The sequence below is a fragment of the Tripterygium wilfordii genome, chromosome 21 (genome assembly GCF_013401445.1).
Source record: "Tripterygium wilfordii isolate XIE 37 chromosome 21, ASM1340144v1, whole genome shotgun sequence".
Taxonomy (NCBI): domain Eukaryota; kingdom Viridiplantae; phylum Streptophyta; class Magnoliopsida; order Celastrales; family Celastraceae; genus Tripterygium; species Tripterygium wilfordii.
Window position 1 is genome coordinate 18,227,161 of NC_052252.1, and position 17,564 is coordinate 18,244,724.

General features: G+C 38.1%; 3 protein-coding genes across 7 annotated transcripts; 2 read left to right on the top strand and 1 right to left on the bottom strand.

Moving 5' to 3' along the window:
- Positions 1-277: 277 nt before the first annotated feature.
- Positions 278-4,160, top strand: LOC119990040 (very-long-chain enoyl-CoA reductase-like). 4 transcript variants are annotated; one of them, XM_038835857.1, is made up of 7 exons: positions 278-432; positions 514-603; positions 704-833; positions 1,022-1,146; positions 1,360-1,399; positions 2,363-3,117; positions 3,703-4,160. In XM_038835857.1, the coding sequence occupies exons 4-7, from the start codon at positions 1,078-1,080 to the stop codon at positions 3,769-3,771; spliced, it is 933 nt and encodes a 310-aa protein (XP_038691785.1). In that variant the 5' UTR covers positions 278-432; positions 514-603; positions 704-833; positions 1,022-1,077; the 3' UTR covers positions 3,772-4,160. The 4 variants fall into 4 exon arrangements, with proteins under 4 accessions (XP_038691785.1, XP_038691786.1, XP_038691784.1 ...); XM_038835858.1 differs by having other exon boundaries at positions 713-833; XM_038835856.1 differs by having other exon boundaries at positions 704-1,146.
- Positions 4,161-4,984: 824 nt separating this feature from the next.
- LOC119989292 (actin-97) lies at positions 4,985-8,112 on the top strand. Of its 2 annotated transcripts, none has more exons than XM_038834725.1 (5): positions 4,985-5,073; positions 6,251-6,320; positions 6,447-6,840; positions 7,248-7,861; positions 7,960-8,112. In XM_038834725.1, exons 2-5 carry the CDS (start codon positions 6,261-6,263, stop codon positions 8,023-8,025), a joined length of 1,134 nt encoding a protein of 377 aa, XP_038690653.1. In that variant the 5' UTR covers positions 4,985-5,073; positions 6,251-6,260; the 3' UTR covers positions 8,026-8,112. The 2 variants fall into 2 exon arrangements, with proteins under 2 accessions (XP_038690653.1, XP_038690654.1); XM_038834726.1 differs by lacking the exon at positions 4,985-5,073 and adding an exon at positions 5,115-5,247.
- A 1,736-nt stretch (positions 8,113-9,848) lies between these two features.
- On the bottom strand, positions 9,849-10,844 carry LOC119989293. Its single transcript, XM_038834727.1, has one exon. It carries the CDS (start codon positions 10,741-10,743, stop codon positions 10,069-10,071), a length of 675 nt encoding a protein of 224 aa, XP_038690655.1. The 5' UTR covers positions 10,744-10,844; the 3' UTR covers positions 9,849-10,068.
- Between the last annotated feature and the right edge of the window lie 6,720 nt (positions 10,845-17,564).

A 17,564-nucleotide genomic window follows, 5' to 3' on the forward strand; every position in this document is an offset into this window, starting at 1 on the left:
CCACTAAAAATTGAACTCGGGACTTATTGAGTACATACGGTTTGACTCCAGAAAAATACACTATTAGGCTATGACCAAAGCCGTTTGGAATTTATATACCTGTGATGTCAAGAAGGCAATAACAAGGAAGACAACTTTGAAGTTATTTGGCCTATTAGACTAAGCCCATCATTACAGTTTACTCTGAATAGCAGGCTTGACACCCAGCCCATATCTATTCTAAGTTCTAACCCAGCCCGCCATAACTTTTAAAATAGCCTTCCGTTTTTCCTAATAAAGAGGATCGGTGATTCAATCAGTATGTGAATGAGCAAGAAATTCGGAGCGAAGCAGCCAACAGGGACTCCATCGCCGGCATGGTCTTGTGTCGTTGTCGTTGCCTCTCTTCTTGCTGGTGCCTCCGTCGTCCACAATATTTACAAGCCTAACGTTGTAAGTGTTTTGCTTTGTTCAATATCCGTAACCTGTTTGGTGAAATGCCTCACACAATAACTTCTTTTGCTTTGTGTGCAGACGTTGCTTCCCGTGGAAACCCTTGATGCGGCTAAGAGCAAGCAACCTGAGAAGGAACAGTGATCTTCAACATCCGATTCTGCTGTTTTGGTGCGTGAAATTAGTGAATTTTTTAAAAGTAAATCCAATAAATTGGTCAATTGCTTTTCTTTGACTAAGCTATGGCTTAAAATCCTGTTAATCATACAAGATTTGGTAGGGGCCTCCCACCTATAATTCGGTGATTCCAATGTACACGTGTGAAGATCAAGAAGGAACAGAAACCCTAGCCCACAATTGGAAATTCACGTGGTTCGGGAATGTGGGAGCAGTTAAGAATTGTATGTAGCTCATCAGTATGCATTGTTAGCTGTCCTACCCCAACCACAAGCCTTTATGATACGAAAATGTTAATCTTCCATTAAAATTATCTCTACCAACTGTTTTTTTCCCCTTCTTAAAAAGCCTTCATTGTCCATGCCATTTTGAGATCTCACTCGAGTGCCCCTCTTTTGGAGTTGATTCTTAGATTCCGCTCTCTAGGGAGGTCATTTGAGGAGTTGGGTCTCTCTCTCTCCCTGCAAAATGAAAGTCACTGTTGTTTCGCGCAGCGGTAGAGAAGTTATCAAAGGAGGACTCGAGCTCAGTGACTCGGTATGTGTTCTGGTTGTTTACTGTGCTGTTTGGTTTCTTGGGAATCCAAGGAAATGGGATGAGAATAAAACCCATGAAAGTTAGTTACTGTGATTTGAAGTAATTGAGATATTTTAGATTTTTTTTCCAATTCCATGTTAACACGAGGGGTTGTGGATGTGAAGTCATGTAATTGGAGTTTGAGTTGTTTTTTTGTCTGTGTTATTTTGGCAGGCAACGGTGGCAGATCTGCAAGAAGCAATTCATCGGCGAAGTAAGTGATAGTTACGGTTCCTGCATTTTGACTATTTCCTCTTTCAAGCTTCAATTTTTGTAGTGGTTATGGTGCTCTGGGTCTGATTTGAAGCAGTCAGAAAGAAAAATGGACCTTTTGTTCTGTTTTTTCAGTAAAGACTTTTCTCCAGAATCATATTGTTTGTGGAACTACAAAGACCTATCTTTCTCCCCTTGAACAACACAACTGTTTTTGTCCATTCAGTGAAACAACATAACTGTTTTTAGAACTAGGAAGATGCTTATTTTGCTTCATGTTTTTTAATTTGGGATTTCAGTCATTGTTTTTGGTGCACATCTTTGTTCGGTCTTGCTTTTGTTTTTCTTTTTCCCCTTCGTACTTTTCATTGCATCACCTTATTGTTCTGAAAAAAAGGATTCTAATTTTTTGTAAATGGAAATGATTGTTAAATAGATGGGAAATCACTGAAATATCACTTCCAAATGTGCAAGTTACGTCTATTCTGTGTCATATGTCCATAGAAATCCCTGTTCATCATTCTATTGAATTTCAGATGGCCTACAATTTAACATTTGATAAATGTTTGGCACAAATTGCAAGGTATTTTCCTTTGTTTAACGCCAAATTGAGAATGAGAAACAGACCTTAAGGAGAACTGTAGATTGTTCTTGGTAAGAACAACCATCTCTCTTGGATGGGCGGATGTGGCATATCATTTTTTAGTTCATCATATTAGGCTTATTGTTTAATGGTATGAGTATGAGGTGATCACCATTGACACTACATTGTCATTGTATTTTGCCTAAACAATTACTTTTGAGATCTTATTAAACCAGCAAAAAGTAAAAGAAGAAAGACATTTTCACTCTAGATTAAAAAATGAAAAACAATTGAAATAATAAAATTGTGTGTTTGGCTGTCTTAGGTGCAGTAGATGTCATTTGATTTCAGTAATCTAATTTGTTTGTGTCACATCAACAGCTAAAAAGTTCTACCCTTCAAGGCAGCGGCTGACCCTCCCCCAGAAACCTGGATCGAAAGAGAGACCTGTTGTATTTAACTATAAGAAGAGTCTCAATGAATACTGTGATGGAAATTCAGAGAGCTTAACTGTAGTGTTCAAGGACCTGGGTCCACAAGTTTCCTACCGTACACTTTTCTTCTGGGAGTATGTTGGTCCTTTTGTTCTCTATCCCATCTTTTACTACTTCCCTGTGTACCAATTATTTGGCTATGAGGGAGAGCGTGTTATCCGCCCGGTACAGACATATGCCGTATACTACTGGTGTTTCCACTATTTCAAACGTATTATGGAAACATTTTTTGTGCATCGTTTCAGTCATGCAACCTCGCCACTCTCAAATGTGTTCCGAAATTGTGCTTATTACTGGTCTTTTGGTGCTTATATTGCATATTATGTGAACCACCCACTTTACTCTCCTGTTGGTGACCTCCAAACGAAGATCGGCTTTGGGATTGGGTTGGTTTGTCAACTTGCAAATTTCTATTGCCACATTTTGCTGAAGAATCTTCGTAGCCCTGATGGGAATGGGGGATATCAGATCCCACGAGGATTTCTGTTCAACATTGTGACTTGTGCCAATTACACTACAGAAATTTACCAGTGGCTGGGATTCAATATTGCAACACAAACTGTCGCTGGTTATATCTTTATGATGGTTGCTACTCTTATCATGACCAATTGGGCCCTTGCAAAGCACCGTCGGTTGAAGAAGGTAACACCTTTTTGTTTCTATGCTGAAAAGAGTAACTCCATACACTTGCACATTTATCTTTATGTTCTTTATGAATTGTGGCTTTAATTGAGTGTATGATGGAATTAAAGTCATATATTTGTCATCATGTTTCCTATGTAAAGCTACGGCCTACGGGTGCTTGTGTATCAGTACATCTGTTCTTGCACATATATGCTCGTCTTTAATTCGAATTCAGATGCAAGGGCCTGCATACCTACTTGCTTTGGATGTAACGATGTTCAAGTCGAATCAAATCTAAGTTGGTATTGTCAAATTTATCAAGGCACTGGGTTGAACTGTTTCGGTATTCTATTGTGTTGATTCATGGTATCTTTTTTTTGCCTCTCCAATTATTGTGAAGATTATACAACCTGAGGAAATCTTCTTTTGGGGCTGGCTCAGAGTTATTGTTGCGCTGTCATATTAAGGACTTTTAAGGCTTTTGTATGTGAAAGGTGGATTGGGCATGAAAAACCATAGTCAGAAATTTTGATATTCTATGCCTTTCCTCGTCTTCCGCCTTACCTATTTGGCTAATTATCTCTTTCACCTTGACATCTGCAGCTATTTGACGGGAAGGAGGGAAGGCCTAAGTATCCACGACGATGGGTGATATTACCTCCATTTCTGTAGAAACTACTTCCAATGCCGACTCATTCGGTCTCTTCATAATCGTGCCTGGTTTGTATTCAACTGCATCGGTACAGACCTGTATCAAGTTTCATTCTGCTCAGATACAAAAAGTCTTGGATCCATTTTGAAGCAAAATTTCTTCAATTTGTTGGGATACTGATCCCTCCTTTTCATATTACATTTACCCCCCCTCCTCTCTCTCTGAAGCATGTGATGCTATGTGCTTAGCCATTGTGATTTATCTTTATAGTACAATGTTCTTGATCTCTAATTAATAGACTCATTTGGGAGTGGTGAATAATTGCTCCTCTTGCCTAGTTTTCCAATCGCAAAGACAATTACTATGTCTTGTTCTTCATGGATGAAATGGAGATTTGAGAATTCAGTAAGGACATAGCAAAGGAGTTCTTTGTCATTTAGTGTTGGTTTTATTTCTTGTCACTTTCTTGGGATGTATATGTTCAACTCTCTCATTTCTCATAATATCATCAATTATATAGCCGCTTCACCTATAAAAAAATACATATAAGTATGCATTTACTTTACTAGGATCATGATTTGATTCTCAAATACTTTGATGTTACATTTTCCAAATTAGGGTTGTTTTTCAATTCGAGTACACATTACTCCTGATCAAAAAAAAGAGTACACATTACACTATTAAGATCATGATTTGATTTTCAAACCCTTCTATTTTTTAGGTCAAGTTTTGAGGATCCAACACTTATATTCGTCTCTTAAACGATTCTCTATATTTGTGTCCCTTATATGATTCTCTATTTCTTAATTGATTCTCTATTTTATCTGACTCTACTCCGATTCAAGTGCTCGGAATCCTAAATGCAGTCCAACGTTTTGTGATTATCGACCATTCTTTTAATGGGATCAAGGAAAGCATCTGAGCTGCCACAAATCATGTTATCAATTACTTCTTTTTTTCTTTTCTTTTCTTTTTTATTCGAAAATAGGGGTGGAGTGAGAGGCAGAATGGGAATGAAAGTGGGGAAAAAAAAAATGACTGGAAAACCGGAAGGAGCTGCACCCGGCAGGCTTAATAACCGCACGCTTATACAGGGAGAGAGCCGATGACGCGTTCCAATTTTGTCAATTTAATTAATAAAGCCTAATAAATTAAATTATATTTTAAACTAAAAAAGACGATCCAACGGTCCACATTACATCTCCAGCTTCATATAATGGCCTTCTCTGTTACGCCTCAAAAAACGAGCCTCCCACTCCTGCATTCTCCTTCCCCTCCCTGTCTCTCTTTCTCTGTGTCTCTCTGTCTCTTGGAGTTTGAAGGTCTGTTTCTTTTCTCTCGTCCTCAATGTTTCAGATTCATGTCGAACTGTTTATTACTTTGTAGATGTGGCGATTTCGGTTCTCCGTCATTTTGATGTTTATGCGTTGAATAGACGGAAGTGATACAGACTGATTGACCAATTGCGATTGATGAAATTGAGATCCTTTCGATATGTATGTCTGTCTGTACGCGTATGTGTCATTTGAGTATTAGCTTTGTTGATAATGTGTGGAGGATTTGGCGTTGGTACATTGTGATGTTAATATGTGTTGGATTGGATTTTATTTTGTAGGGTTTATTATGATGTTTGGATCTGACAGCATGGAATGTGAAATTTTGTTAATTCAATTTTGATGGAAAATGGGGCATCTTGGGAGTTGGGACCCAACTATTTCCTTTTATTACTGTGATGCTGACATTTAACTAATACATTTTTTGAATTACATGCAATGTTGTTATTTATTATAATGGTTTTTCAGTGTTGTTTAGGAGGATTTTGCTGTCATGTTAGAGTTGAATCTTGATTTGGCTGCATCCAAAAGAATGTAGAAGGAAAAAAGAAGAAATTTTATTGTACCGGATGTAATTGAAAATTAAGAAATGCTGGATCCCTTTTTTGTTTCCTATTACATTGAAAATCCTTGCACAAAGTCATGTTTTTAGATAAGCATATCATTTATATGACAAGTTCTGTAATTGGAATGGTTATTCACTGAGTCCAGTTTTCTAACATTGAAATGTGATAAGGTTTTGGATCAACTGTGTTTTATGTTCATGGTGATTTTTTTTAGGTTTATGTATTTTGTCCTCCTTTTGTTCACTCACCTTTTCTTTTATCGTTGAAAATTTCTTCATCAGTAGATCTTCTATTACCATTTCTCTGTTCTGTTGCACTTGATGGCATTACAATGGGAGGGTTGGTTGTACCTGTGAATTATGTGATGATCCAGGGATAAATGTTAATGAGTGCCTATTATCATTTTTCACGTATGATGAAATTAACGTTGAATTAGCAATGGCGGTTTGTGTTCCTCCTGGAATTGAATTCTGACTTTCTTCTGAACTATTGAGGATTGAATTTAAATACTCCACAATGAATTCTCTGGACTTTTGTTTATTTTACCTTGTGTGTGCCAGAATATATTTTGATTATCTAAAAGCAATGTTATGTAACAGATTGTAGAAGATGGCTGACGGCGAGGATATTCAGCCACTAGTGTGTGACAATGGTACAGGAATGGTTAAGGTATTTAATAAGGGTCTTTTATTTAGATAAGTTGTGTTGGTATTTCTGTATGATAAGCCATAAATTATTTTCCGTGACCCTTTTTTTATGGTAGCTAATCATAAAGTTGCTACGTAACTTTGTTAGGCTGGATTTGCTGGAGATGATGCTCCAAGGGCTGTCTTTCCCAGTATTGTGGGTCGTCCTCGTCATACTGGTGTTATGGTAGGAATGGGCCAGAAAGATGCCTATGTTGGTGATGAGGCTCAGTCCAAGCGTGGTATTTTAACTTTGAAATATCCCATTGAGCATGGTATTGTGAGTAATTGGGACGATATGGAAAAGATATGGCATCACACTTTCTACAACGAGCTTCGTGTTGCGCCAGAAGAGCATCCTGTGCTCCTTACTGAGGCTCCTCTCAACCCCAAGGCTAATCGTGAGAAGATGACCCAAATCATGTTTGAGACTTTCAACACTCCTGCTATGTATGTTGCCATTCAGGCTGTTCTGTCTTTGTATGCAAGTGGCCGTACCACTGGTAAGCATTTTTTTTTTAATGATTTTCTTTTTTTAGTCAGGGGCTTTTAAAATGTGAAATGGAGAACAAATCAAGAAACACATGCAACAAATAATACATGCCTCATATTTTATTTGTGAAAATTTCCAAAATATAGTCGGTCTCAATAGGACCAACATGCCCAAGTCAATTTGTATAGGTTGAGAGTTTTGAATTTAGGCACTCGTGCTATATATTATTGGTTCTCACAGATGGTGCATATTTTGTAGCTTTGGTTGATGGCAGTTGTTTGATGAGATGTGTTAGTTTGTTCTGCTTTTGAATTCACTCCTTTCGCAGGACTTTCTTACCATCTGTTATAGTTGCTGATTGTTGTATGTTTGTTCCCTTGTATTACAATTGTTGTGGCTCGTGTCCTTGCTGTGCAGGAATTGTGCTGGATTCTGGTGATGGTGTAAGCCACACAGTCCCCATTTATGAGGGGTATGCCCTCCCACATGCCATCCTTCGTCTTGACCTTGCAGGTCGTGATCTCACTGATAGCTTGATGAAGATTCTCACAGAGCGTGGTTATTCTTTCACAACCACAGCCGAACGGGAAATTGTGAGGGACATGAAGGAAAAGCTGGCCTACATTGCTCTTGATTATGAGCAGGAGCTAGAAACCTCCAAGACCAGCTCCTCAGTTGAGAAGAGCTATGAGTTGCCAGATGGACAGGTTATTACCATTGGTGCTGAGCGTTTCCGATGCCCAGAGGTCCTCTTCCAGCCATCCATGATTGGAATGGAAGCTGCAGGCATTCACGAGACGACGTACAATTCCATTATGAAGTGTGATGTTGATATCAGGAAAGACCTGTATGGGAACATTGTTCTGAGTGGGGGTTCAACCATGTTCCCTGGCATCGCTGATAGAATGAGCAAGGAAATCTCTGCACTTGCTCCAAGCAGTATGAAGATCAAGGTGGTAGCACCACCTGAAAGGAAGTACAGTGTCTGGATTGGGGGCTCCATCTTAGCATCTCTCAGCACCTTCCAGCAGGTTGGTTTATGTTTGACGTGTAAATTTGCATATGAATGGTACTTGTTGAAGCTATGAATATCTAACTTGGGTCTTTATTACCTATTTGTTGAGTGCAGATGTGGATTGCAAAGGCAGAGTACGATGAGTCTGGGCCATCAATCGTGCATAGGAAATGCTTCTAAATGCTTAGGAACGATGAAGAAAGAGTACTGTTTTGTTTTCTTTAAAGTGCTACGTCCAACCCTTTATCCATCCTACCCTTATTACCATTTTATGTTGTTCTCATGTTGGAGTGATGACTCATGGAAGACGAGTAGTTGATTGCCATTCTTTCATTATGATTTTTCCTAGAATTTTGACTGTTGCATGCCACTTCATCCCCAGTGCTAGGTCTTCACATCATTCTTAGCAGTTTCATCCGTTACTCACTGTTGTCCCCTCTATTTGATATTGCGACTGTGCGTTTCAGTTTTAGGGTGCGCTGAAGTTGAATCCGCTTAAGCTTTTAAAAGTAGCACTGCCAGCTCCATGTTTCAAGCTGAAACTTCATGCATTTAACTTTGGATTGGTTTTCACTTTCTCGATTTTTCATTCCGCGCTGGAAAGCAAGGATTTAGCAGCTTGATTTCTCTCCTTACAGAAGGGGTGGTCTTCAAATGACATTCTTCTTCGCCACTCGACTCTCAAGTCTTTCGAGCTTCCATCAACTGAATATGATTGGTGGCTGAAGCTACCGAACCCCCCGATCCCATATGTCAATTTCCTTGCTCTTGCTCTCTCTTCCCTGAGAATTACCCCCTTTTGAATCAGCTTCGGTACTTTCTCTGTTAATTTCCTAACGATCAAGCCCCAGCCGATTCTGCATATCTCAAATACGTTAGAAAAGTGTTCCGTTGAATTTAATCTCAAACAGTTGGAAGTTTAAACACCAACCCTTTCTTGTCGACGAGCCGAAAGCTTCTCTTTCATCCATAACATCTTTATGGCATTGGAACTCCTCTGCAACTCTCAGAGGTCCATGAGTTCGAAGGTGTTCCGGCAAAAGTAAAACATTGCACGAAACTCTCCAGTTCTTTCTTTCAAATTTATCCTGAATTGAGAACAAAATATTTATGGAGTTCACGATTCTGTTCCACAAAATCGGTTTATCATAGTTGACAAGAGAAACCTCGTGTAGAATATCAACAATTCTCCAATAATCATCAACTTCAAAAGGAGCACGTGAGATTGCCCTCAAGGTAAGATTGTCAAAATTGGGATCTTATCAATTTTGTGATTTTGAATCGATCCGAATCGTTTTGTTGATCTACGATTTAGATCTCGATTTTGACAACATGATTGCACTCATAGTCCGTGTTTCTGGTGGCCATAGATTTAGGATTGACTTCTTGAGAAAGCTTACAGTTTCTGTTTCTTACAATAATAGTCAATATTAGAAAAGAGAGATTGATATTTCACAACAGTAAGAGCTTGGATTTAGGTTTCTCCATCATATGATACAAAGAGAGAGAGAGGTGTGATAATTGTTGTGAGAAAATGTGGTTGGGCGTGGGGCCTTCTCGTGTTATTGGTATGATTAAAGCCACATTGTGCAAAATAAAGAGGTTTCTTTGTTCACTCACTTTTTTCAGACCATAAAGCTGTTAACTTAGCTGGAATATCTCTCCTCCTCCTCCTCCTCATGTAAATATGTTGAGGCTTCGCTTTATTATCATTATTGCAAACATCCCATCTAGCTGCAAGACCCAAAATAGTAAACAGATTATAATCACATTTGGACCCAAATCCATATTAGTTTTGGACCCATTTGACTCACATGCATCCCTGTCATGTCCTGATCGAAGAAGTTTGAGAGCCGTGGTTCACCTAATGCACCAAGTGGTGGGTGGCTTTGACATGTTGGTTCACGGGTCAGATCTTAAAGCACAATTTACAAAGAACAAACGGTGGGACAGAATCAAAATGCAAATTTTGGACAGACTGAAGCTCCTGCAGATCGATAAGATTCAGGGAGAACAAAAACACCATTTTTATTCAATCTGAAATGCAGTTTTACCCCCAAATTAAGACCATACACAAAGATCAATAAATAAAGTAATTCCCCCCATATTAGACCCAAAATGTTTAAAACCCCAAAGTAAAAAAAAAACATAATCTAAAATGAGCTGAAGAAGAAGATGATGATGATACTGATACAGAGTGTGACAGAGAGATTAAGATGGAAGTCAGTGAGCCATAGCGAATTGGGGCTCAAAATTGATGCTTCTCTGGTTTGGCAAAGCAAGCATAGCAGTGTGATCCAAGAAATCATTCAGTGCCACCACAGACTGTAAAATTGTCCTCAAATCATCCGCACAAGAAAAACCCAAATGCCCTACTCGTCTCACTGCGTACACATAGAATGTTATGCAGCCTTTTCTGAACTTGAATCTCGCCATTTCACACCCACTTAGACCTCTAATCAGCTTCTTGTTCACATCCCCGAGAGCTATCTCCGGTGGCCACACACGGTCTACTGCCGATTTCATGGTCTCCGACTCGAAAACAAACAAAACCACTTTCGATTTCTTGGTTCCAAGGCCGAGTGTGAGTGTGTGCCATGCGTGGTGTGCCAAGATTGTGAAGTTTGTCGGCAAGTAAGCTGTGGTCGAAGGAAAAGGAAGTTTCTTGCCGCTGTTGTTGTTGGGTTTAGTGAAACAGAGGAGAGTTAGGAGCTCGAGCGGCCGTGCGCGGCGGATTGTGAAGGATTTTACGATGAATTGGCCACCGAATCGGAGACCCTTTACGTCGGAGGTGGGTTTGAAAGATAAATCTGATGCGGGTTTGGTGGTTTGGTCATTTGGGTGTTGGTATTTCTGTTTCTTATTGTTCTTCCCCTTCTTCTTCTCTTTTACTTCCATGATTTTTGGTGGATTTTTGTTGTTGTTTGGTGTGTAAGATAAATCAACGAGAGCAAGCAAAAAAAGCTTGTTTTGATGTGTATGGTTTTTGTTCTGAGTGACTTTTGAGGGGCATATTACAATATTTAGGTCAAAAAGAGAAGAAGCACTTTACAAACATTTGATTATCTTTATTCTGTGTGATCATATTCAATGTTTGTTATGTATGTATATGTCATTCTACATATTTTAGTAATCTGTTCAGGTGAAGAAACAAAATGGAAGATAAGTTTTGGATCATCTCATTTGACAACCCATGCTGTGCATTAAGGCTTCTTGTGAAAGTTGTTTCCTTCCAAAGACACCACCATTGCCTTTAATCATTGTCATGGGAAGGAAAAAGGCAGCGACTTTGAGACATCAACAAGCAATTAATGTTGCAAGAGGGAAGACCCCACCTCCAATGTGGGCCATACCAAAACTTCTCTGTTTTTCTACCAATAGTTTTTCTGAGTGAGGTGGGCTGGCCTCGTACAATTTTTATCCAAAAGAGTTGTATTTTAGATAGGCCCAGTGGTAAAGAGTTGTGTTTTAGATAGGCCCAGTGGTTTTCTGGGGGTTGAAAAAAGTGTTGGTCCAATAAACCACAAACTCATCTAAGGGAAATTTTATCTATACACCACTAATCTACTATCTTTACATCATTTTTAAAACATGATAAGTTTACACAAAAAATTTCTAAGTTTACACATAAAATTTTGATGAATATACCAAAATACTCTTGTTTTTGTACAATTTTATGAATGAATTTGTTAAGTTTACACACAAATTAACTACAACTAAATATTCTATTCTCTCACCGATTTCATCATACAATATTACGTTAATTACAAAAATCGTTGAGAGTCATCTGGTTGTCTCATGTCTGTTTATATGACCCACGAAAAAAAGAAAATTCGTACAAGCAGTCAAGCACGATTGTTTCAATTTTCAAAAGGCATCTGCCAATATTTTTTTATTATATTTGGTAAATTATGGACACTGTTGCTGCCATTTCTTTTCAACTCACTCTGAGTCTCAAAGAGCTTTTCCTTCTCCTTCAGTCCCTTCTATACGGTGCCGTTCAAAGAGTTTCTAGGGATCGGGTTAGGGCTTATAATTCCACGATTGTCAATTGCCGATTCAAGTGAGACAGAGAATACTGCCGATTCAGCTGTGTACAAATGGTGAGAGCAGTAGTTTGGATATGATGAAATCGGTGAGAGAGGAGAATATTGAGTTGTGGTTAATTTGTATGTAAACTCAACAAAACTCATTCCTAAAATTATACAAAACAAGGATATTTTGGTATATTCATTAAAATTTTGTGTGTAAATTTTTCATGTTTAAAGACAGTAGATTAATGGTGTGTAGATAAAATTTCCCTTCATCTAATCATATTGGGCCTCGGTGGTACCGGTCTGTTAGCCAGGAGAGGGGAGTTTGTCGTTGCTCTGTGAAACCAGCCTCACGCAGTCCCTCCCACTCTAAGGCCCAAGAAACCGCAAGTCTTCACTTGGGTCCCAAGGACCAAGTCCTAGCTTGGTGTGAAACAACCAGCCTCATGCAGTCCCTTCCCACTCTAAGGCCCAAGAAACCGCAAGTCTTCACTTGGGTCCCACGGGCCAACTCCTAGCTTGGAGTGGGCAAGCCAGTGAAGGGCCAAACCACAGGCCCAGACCATGTACTAACTTCTAACACTTTTGATATCCCCACCTGGGTTACAAGCCCGACTTACCAAGCTCGATGATGGTGCATTGATTATTGAGCCGTTATAAATTGTCCACGACTTCCATTATTTAGCGATGTGGGCGTTTATACTAATTGACAACCTTGAATCCTTTTGTCTCTACCATATGACTTTGAGAGAGGCTCTTTGTACTCCACAGCCAAATTGTTCGAATATTCAGTCTCAAGCATGGATGGTGGCCTCGCGGCTAGCCCATCTCTTGCAGATGCCGAATTTGCCCACAATCCCAACTCTGCCACAACCCACATTGCCTAGGATGTCCAACATGCCTACTCTCCCAGAGGTCACATTGCCAAGCATTCCCTCTATTCCTACTCTCCAAAAGGTCACCTAGTTGCGGATTGGTCCATTGAAGGAATCATTATATTGATTGGATTACTTTGTTCTTGATATAACATTTGCGTTCCATGCACTTATATGTTTATTCTAGTTCCTTATCAGATCAGGGGATAATATACCTAGCTTCTATTGAGAAAACCTCCCACAAGGTTTGTAACGTTTAGGTTTCAACCCCTGAATAATTTGCGAACTGCAAATCAAAAGTATCAATGGTTTTGTGTTTTGGCTTTGTGATGAATACCCACATCAGCCCATAAGGCTCAAGGTAGAGCTACAACCCAGAAAATCGGCTTACCAGGTGAGGGTGCCTTGGATCCTTATAAACTAGAGTTGGTAGCTCTATTTTTTCTATGTGAGATACTCATCAAACCACCCCCTTGGACAGTCGATGTCCACGGCGGCTACGCTCGCTTGGCGGCTCCGCTCGCCCTTCAGACGGCAGTCCTCTCCGCAAACGCGACTCTCTCAATGAAAGCACCAATGATGAATACCCACCCCGGCCCATAAGGCCCAAGGTAGAACTACAATCCAGAAAACCGGCTTACCAGGTGAGGGTGCCTTGGATCCTCATAAACTAGAGTTGGTAGCCCTATTTTTTCGATGTGGGATACTCATCAAACCACCCCCCTTGGACAGCCGACGTCCACGGTGGCTCCGCTCGCCCTTCAAACGGTAGCCCTCTCCGCAAACGCGACTCTCTCAATGAAAGCATCAATGATGAATACCCACCCGGCCCATAAGGCCCAAGGTAGAACTACAACCCAGAAAACCGGCTTACTAGGTGAGGGTGCCTTGGATCCTTATAAACTAGAGTTGGTAGCCCTATTTTTTCGATGTGGGATACTCATCACTTTGGCAGGCCGGGGGTGCCTCAGGCATAGTCCTCGTCAAACATTTGTGTCCCTGCAGATAACCTCCATTGTGCATTTATCATCCCTAATCGAACTCTTAATTAAGAGAATACTTGTCAAACAATAGCTGATCGGTACTCCTTCTAGTCATCCAAATTTTCTGCCACATGGAATCAAAGTCAAATGTGCTATCCATGCATGTTCATACTGCATAGAACTGCTCCAATACCAATTGTTACACACTCAATAATTTGGATATATAATAAAACAATAATTATATATGTTAAGATAAATGACTTTTTCGAGGATAATATATAGTCTCCAACTGACAATTCCGAGGGTGCCGAGCTCACAAGACAACTGGAAGGTCGTTACAACTTACAATGTTGTCACATTATCATACATACATATATACATATATATATATATATATATATACACTACTACCATATATACTTTCCCTTTCTTGTTGGCCAAGTTTGGGCAACCCTTGACCTAAGGTTTGCTTCTAGAACATATGGATAAGAACGTCTCTCTCTCTCTCTCTCGTCTCTCTCCAAGTTGAAAATTCATCAAGACATAACTTGAGCATTAAGAGACCAGAAAAATGGGTTCGACAGGCTGTCGATACATGGAGGAGAGAATCGAGCGTTGACTTATTTTATATATAAAAGGCGACTTCATTAAGTCAGAAATCAGAAAAATAATTAATAATGGATCGAGTTAAAAGAGTCAGCAATTACCAAACCCATGGCAATGCAATATGCAATGCAAGAGAACATCGATCTTCATATAAGATTAATCAAACTATTTTACAAGGATATCGTCCCCATCCATCCCACTACTCCATCCATTGACTACTTAAAGCATTATCTCGTCATACTTTCACGTATTTCTTTTCTTAAAATCAAATAAAGATCCTAAAAAATATATATTCAAACAACTAGCTAGATTGACAATATATATAGGGACATTAATGACAAGCTCTGTTTGTATGAAGAAGTCAGAGCTATATCAACCTGTCCTAGTTGTACGTGTGTGTATTATTGTACACCCTCATTTGTCAAAATAGATTAATAGTAAATAATAGATGGGTGGATAGGGGAGTGGAATCTTGAATGTATAATATACATGTATACAAAAATTATCCCTAAGGTTGTAAAATGCGGATCACTTTTTTATCATTGATTTAAGTGAAATGATTATTGGGATCCACTATTTTGACTCTCACAACATATGCATGTTTCATATCAATGATGAAAAAGTTGTCCGCATTTTACACTCCGAGAAAACCTCTACATATATAATTGCATACATATTAAATAAAAAAAGAGAGTGAAAAAAGTCAAAAGCTTGTCACGAGACTTGTTTGGCATTCCACACTCAACTGGTTCATAAGACTTCCGCAGAAGCTGACATTTGTCATTTGATTTTACTCTGTTCATCGTGTTCACATTCATTTACACCAAAAAGACTTCAAATTCTCCTTTAAAAAATAGCAAAAGACTTCAAACATAAAGTCTATACATTTTCAACAATATATAATTTCCTCAATGTTTCGGGCGAGTTTTTAGGATTGTGTCGAGTTCAATTCTTGAAAGAGGTTTTCTCCAAAAAATAAATAAATCTTGAAAGAGGTGATGTAGATATTAACCACTTGAAGTGATAGTCAATACAATGATAAATTTTGTTGGGCCAAATCGGATAGACTCGGAATATATCGATTTCAATTTTTAATGTAACAATATTTTTATGGTCACGAGTTAAGATTTATCCAATTTACACCATTGTCAGGCTGGAAAAAAAAAATTGCGTACGAGTTTGATAACTCGAGTTTAAACTCATATGAAATATCGAAAAGAGAATTTGTATGATGTGATTCTGATGCTCCTCGCATGTATTATGCATCGATGAGTCTTAGGTTAGATCGACCATTGCGTGGATTCTTTCAGAAAAGAACTCTATTTAAGTATTTATTGCTTGTCCAGAACATAAATGCTACCGAGTCTCAACTATACATATACATACATACATACATACATATATATATATATATATATATATATATATATATATATATATATATATATATGTGTGTGTGTGTGTGTGTGTGAATATTTTTAGTTGAGGAAAGCTTAAAAATAGATGTTCAATTGTATTAACATTTGTGGAATTTCTCCCACCAAAAAAAAAAGAAAACATGTTAAAAAACGGGTAAAGTCAACTTTTGACCACTGAAAGATACTCAAAGTTTCACTTTGGTCACTCAAAAATCAAACGTTCCAAGTTGGTTATTCAACGATTTTTTTTGATACAATCTGGTCACTCGGGCAGATTATGAGTATTTCGATCAGTCAACACGTTGACGTGTTGCGTTGACTACTAAAAACAACTGCACTTTGCTTATGTGGCTGCCAAATGTCAAAATGAAAAATAATAAATTAATATATATATATATATATATATATATATTGTATGACACCTCATAACCTGTTCATTTTTAAGACCGTTAGATCTTAAGATTTATATCTGACAGTTCATATTTAACTCAATAAAAAAATATGATAAACTCTCTGTGTTTAGGTTAGGTCTCTTACTATTGCGCATTGTCCTTCCAGTTCTCCGTCGCCGCAGCTTCAATTGTCTGACGGTCTTAAATGATTTATTTTATTTTTTAAATGCCACATAAGCTAGTTGATTGTCCGGAATCCTCAAAATCTGATCGAGTCATTAAAGTGTATAAAAAAAATCTTTGAATAACCAAATTAGAATGTTAGATCTTTGGGTGACTAAAGTGAAACTTTAAGAATCTTTCTGTGGTCAAAAATTGACTTAACCCATTAAAAAACCTTAAAATATCAAGAACAATGACTATATATGGACTCTTCAATTTTCCAAAATCAAATAGGGTTGTTAAGCATTATATATGCTGTTAATTTGGGTAAATACTTTCTTGAGTTGAACTCCCAACGGATTGGTTATACCAATGACTTGTTAATAACTTAAGTAATTGGATCCTTATTAAGAACAAAAAAAAGTAGTTGGATCCAAGTCGTTATTGTAGTAAAGAGATCATTATATATAGTTGAAGTCTGAAGGGGTTGACATTTGCCCATCTTTGAATTCAGATTAAAAACTATTTTTTATTTTTCTAAAATATCTTCAACTTCTCTTGAATTTGCACATGGAACAGTTTTCATTTTATACACATGACATCATCATTGATTCCCTAATTAGTCCTCATTAACATCACATTTGCCCATAATACGTGTAACAGCTCACTTCTTATCGGACGTAGTGAATATTGTTCGTTTCGAGCCAACCCAAATTAGTTCGCACGGATTTGTTCTCCTAAATCTTTTGCCAAAATACTGTTTAGTAGTAAATTAAGAGATTTTACCTATTATATTCTATACTTCACATCTTCATTTGGACGATGTAGGTTTTAGAGTACTGAGCCCTTCGTCATTCGATAACTCATCTACCATCACCAGACTTTACTCTACAGAAACTCGTGGCCCCATCCACCCAAAGCGGATGCTATAACTTCACATTTGCTTAACAATATCACACATTGTTATTGTTTTTGTCTTCTTCTTTTCCTTATATGTTTACCCGCAACCATTACTTTTTTTACGTACTCTCATAGTCTCATTGGAGAGAGGAATCGAACTATTTATCTTAAGTTAAGAGGTGATTCTTTACATATTATTATAGTTTAATTTTTAAAATATTACATATAAAAATTAATAAATATTACATATAAAAAAAATTTAAAAATTATTATAGTTTAATTAATAAATGTGTATTATTTCTTCTTCTAGATGGGTCGTATATGCATGTTGTTGACTTCCCCATACCAT

Bases quoted from the DNA above. Each gene is read 5' to 3' on its own strand.
- LOC119989292 (XM_038834725.1), top strand. From the start codon at position 6,261: ATGGCTGACGGCGAGGATATTCAGCCACTAGTGTGTGACAATGGTACA. The intron at 6,841-7,247 runs GTAAGCATTTTT...CTTGCTGTGCAG, and splicing joins TGCAAGTGGCCGTACCACTG to GAATTGTGCTGGATTCTGGT. The intron at 7,862-7,959 runs GTTGGTTTATGT...TGTTGAGTGCAG, and splicing joins CTCTCAGCACCTTCCAGCAG to ATGTGGATTGCAAAGGCAGA.
- LOC119989293 (XM_038834727.1), bottom strand. From the start codon at position 10,743: ATGGAAGTAAAAGAGAAGAAGAAGGGGAAGAACAATAAGAAACAGAAA.
- LOC119990040 (XM_038835856.1), top strand. From the start codon at position 1,078: ATGAAAGTCACTGTTGTTTCGCGCAGCGGTAGAGAAGTTATCAAAGGA. The intron at 1,147-1,359 runs GTATGTGTTCTG...TTATTTTGGCAG, and splicing joins GACTCGAGCTCAGTGACTCG to GCAACGGTGGCAGATCTGCA. The intron at 1,400-2,362 runs GTAAGTGATAGT...TCACATCAACAG, and splicing joins AGAAGCAATTCATCGGCGAA to CTAAAAAGTTCTACCCTTCA.